This window comes from Nematolebias whitei, chromosome 20 (genome assembly GCF_014905685.2).
Source record: "Nematolebias whitei isolate Nwh7 chromosome 20, NemWhi1, whole genome shotgun sequence".
Taxonomy (NCBI): Eukaryota; Metazoa; Chordata; class Actinopteri; order Cyprinodontiformes; family Rivulidae; genus Nematolebias; species Nematolebias whitei.
In genome coordinates, this window is record NC_056517.1 from 40,191,819 (window position 1) to 40,195,565 (window position 3,747).

The window sequence follows — 3,747 nt, forward strand, 5'->3', positions numbered from 1 at the left end:
CACTTCCTGTCTCTCATCCTCACCATTTCTTGTCTCTCATCCTCACTGCTTCCTGTCATCCTCACCGTTTCCTGTCTCCTCTGCAGGTATTGGGGGCTTCATGGTGCGTCAGCGAGGAGGTAAAGCCAGTCTGAGCAGAAAGGACTCCACAGAGATGCTTCTTAGTCGAGATCCAGGTGAGTCACCTGTGGCCCTGCCCCCTTCATCATTATTGCATGTAGGTGTAGGAGAAACCCCATCAGGTGTTGACTCTATACCTGACAGGTGTGCTGGATGCTGAAGTTTCCATGGAAACGGTGTCTGCTACAGAGCAGGTAATAGAGAAGGTGAAGAAGAGGTACAGGAAGAAGAAAACGAAGCTAGAGGAGGCGTTCCCATCATACCTGCAGGTAACACACACACACACACACACACACACACACACACACACACACACACTGCTCTGTGACATCCTGCGCTCTGATTGACTGTCTCCTTCCAGGAAGCCTTCTTCGGTCGGGATCTCCTGGACCGCAGCCGCCACCAGGATGGGAAGGCGGGGCCAGAGACGCCAGGTTATAACCAGTTGGCATCGGGTGACGTGAAAGTTAACGCCCACAGACTACATGGCCCCTCCCCCTTTGAACAGCCTGTGGATGCCATGGCAACCAACAGGAAGCAGGGAACATTACGTGAGTTTCTGATTGGTAGTTTTTTTATCATCATCATTTCTTCATCTCACGTTGGTTCAGCCTGACTGCTGGGTTCTAATGGGTAAGGTCACCTCGGCCCGATCTGTCAGGTTAGGATCGTGTTGTGGTGGTTCTGACAGAACCATGTAGACCAGATGAGTCCAGAACAGTCACGAGTTCAGTTTCAGGCTGAATTTGAAGGAGAACATCTCATGTTCATGTGTGTGTGATGTCATGTGTGGTACCATCCAGCGGTGTCGGAGGAGACTCTGGTGGATCTGTCTGACGTTCTGAACACCGATCCACACATTCTGGCCATGGGACACACAGGTATCTTCATCCTCTTCCTCCTCCTCACTGCTCTGCTGCAGCTGGAGGTTCTGACCTTCTCATGATGGCTGTATGTGTTTGGTTCCAGGTGAGTTCCAGGTGGAGCGCTCCCCCTCTCCATTTGGTAAGGCTCCACTGGACCTCCTCTTCCTCCTCAGCTCCTCTTCCTTGTTTCTGTTAGTTATTGATGCAGTCTTCTTCTCTGATCATTCAACGTTCGTTTCTTCTTCTGCAGATTTAACAGCCTGGTCCTCCTGCTGACCTCCTGTCTGTCTCCTTTCTCCTCCACCTGTCTAACCTCTGCATGTTTTCCTGTCTGTCTCCAACAGCTGGGATGGACATCAGCTCCCTGTCTTCTGAGCCAGCTGAAGGCTGTGGGCGTGGCCAGAGGACGGCACAGGAGGAGCCTCTGGACGCCATCCTGAGTCCTGAGCTGGATAAGATGGTGACAGACGGTGGGTCTAATGAGAGGAACAGGAAGTGATTGGTGGTGAACATCTGACTCACTCTCTGGTGTTATGTTTCAGGAGCCATCCTCAGCCGACTCTACAAGATCCCAGGTAATACTGACATGCCCACATCACCTGGCAGGACGCTGCAGGATCACATGACAGGAAAAGACTTTGACCATCCTGTGTGTTTTCCAGAGCTGGAGGGGAAGGACGTGGAGGAGGTCTTCACTGCTGTTCTGAGTCCAAACAGCAGCAGCAACCAGCCGGATCTGAGGAAGACTCACAGCTCAGGTACACAACACACACTCTGGTGATGATCAGGTGTATTGATCAGGTGTATTGATCAAGTGTTTGTCTCCACCCCACAGCTGCAGCCTTCCCTCGTCTGCATCTGATGAACGGGCTAATGCCTGCTGTTCCTCACCTCCCCAACGCTCCCAAAGCCTCTGGTGCTGTCCCAGATCCTGCCGGGTTCAGGGTTCCTGTTCCTCAGAGCTCCGCCCACTGCTCAGCCTCAGCCAATCAGGTGTCAGCAGCCTCAGAAAGTGAGCAGGACGTTCTGTCCACGGCTCAGAAGAGCATGTTGAAGTGGGAGAAGGAAGAGAGCCTGGGAGAGCTGGCCACAGTCGCTCCAGTTCTGTACTGTAACACAAACTTCCCCCAGCTGAGGCAGCAGTACCCCGGTACACACACACACACACACACACACACACACACACACACGGAAATGCACATTGTGTGTCAGATAATCAGATAAATTGAAGCTTGGTTGTGTTTGTGCGTCAGACTGGCCCACTCGGGTGAAGCAGATCACCAAACTGTGGAGGAAGGCCAGCTCCCAGGACAGAGCCCCCTATGTGGTGAGTTCCTCCTCATCCAACTGGGTCAGAACATTCAGGTTCTCCCATGTTCTCAGTAACTGATTACTGGGCTTCATGGGTAAATAAACCAAATTGTCAGCAGCAAAATGTCAAACTTGGTCCTGTGTTATCCTGATAGAAGCTAATATAAACATGACTAACCGTAAACATTTATCTATCACACAACATTATTTGAAACGTTCACTGGTGCTGATTCTGCACCATGGTGACCTCTGACCCCTGATTGGACATCCTCAGATCAGTGCACCTTTCAGTCATGTCTCGCTTCTTCTCTGCAGCAAAAAGCTCGAGACAACCGAGCGGCTCAACGCATCAACAAGGTTCAGTTGTGCAATGACCCTCTGAAGCACCTGCAGCCTGCGCAGCCGCAGCCGCAGCTGCCACCACAGCAGCTGCCACCACAGCAGCTGCCACCACAGCAGCTGCCACCACAGCAGCTGGTGCCCTACGACCACGTTTCCCTGGAGACGGAGATGTCCCTGAAGGACCCGCTGAGGCCCAGAGAGTCTGAGCAGGAGCAGGAGTGGAAGCTGAGACAGGTGAGTCTGTGGAAACAACTTGGATATCCTGAAACCAGCCGCTGATGTCATAGCTGATACTAAGACTCCTCCTCCTCCTCTTCCTCTTTAGCAAATGCGTCAGAAGAGTAAGCAGCTGGCAAAGATTGAGGCCACGCAGAAACTGGAGCAGGTGAAAAATGAGCAGCGCCAACAACAGCTCCGCCTGTCCGGACAACTCTCCCCAGAGGCCACCGCCCACCAGCCTGTTGTCGGGGGCAATGCCTCGCCCCAACAGCAGCCACCGAGTAGGCAGCACCTCCTCCAGCAGGGGGCCTCAGGGTTGACCAATGATGTGTTCCTGAGACCACAAGCCCCTCCCCCCTCAGGCGTCTCCTCGCTCCCCTCCTCGCCGCTGCACCAGCTCCCATCCTCCCCACTAATGTTCTCCCCATCTTCCTCCCGCCCCTCCTCCCCCTGGGACCCCTATATTAAAGGTGCAGGGACTCCTCAGTCCTCCTCCCATTCAGGAGGTGCTCCGGCTCATCAGCAGCATCGCCTCACTTCCCTTAGCACCTCCCCTGCTCATGATGCAGTGGGCTCCCCCACACCGTCTCCAGACTCCAAAATCTGCGACTCCTCACAGTCCGGTAACTACTCCTCTCTCTATCCCTCTGGGTCCTCCTCTGGTTCCTCATCTGGTGTTCTCCTCCATCTATCTGCTCCTTTCTGTCTGTCCATATGGTTCTTATAACTCCTGGGTTGTTCTCCCTCAGAGCTCCTCCTCAGGTGTTCTTGTACAGTAGCTCCTTGTTTATCGCAGGGATCAGTACCCTGAAGACCTGCGATAAGTGAAAACCGCCAAGTAGGAATAGTAATACTATTAATAAGTAGTAATTTATTTTAGTATTCATAT

The 3,747-nt window shown here is 52.9% G+C and overlaps 1 protein-coding gene across 1 annotated transcript in view; it reads left to right on the plus strand.

The window, feature by feature from the left end:
- Positions 1-3,747, plus strand: part of LOC119426464 (histone-lysine N-methyltransferase 2C) — a gene marked incomplete at its 5' end in the record, with an annotated part of 64,283 nt that overhangs the window by 19,123 nt on the left and 41,413 nt on the right. Inside the window, 10 exons of the mRNA XM_037694025.1 lie at positions 87-176; positions 265-389; positions 482-671; positions 1,331-1,456; positions 1,529-1,561; positions 1,649-1,744; positions 1,822-2,136; positions 2,240-2,313; positions 2,613-2,873; positions 2,965-3,534. Of these exons, the coding sequence (XP_037549953.1) occupies positions 87-176; positions 265-389; positions 482-671; positions 1,331-1,456; positions 1,529-1,561; positions 1,649-1,744; positions 1,822-2,136; positions 2,240-2,313; positions 2,613-2,873; positions 2,965-3,534 (1,880 nt within the window). The remainder of the gene's footprint in view (positions 1-86; positions 177-264; positions 390-481; positions 672-1,330; positions 1,457-1,528; positions 1,562-1,648; positions 1,745-1,821; positions 2,137-2,239; positions 2,314-2,612; positions 2,874-2,964; positions 3,535-3,747) is intronic.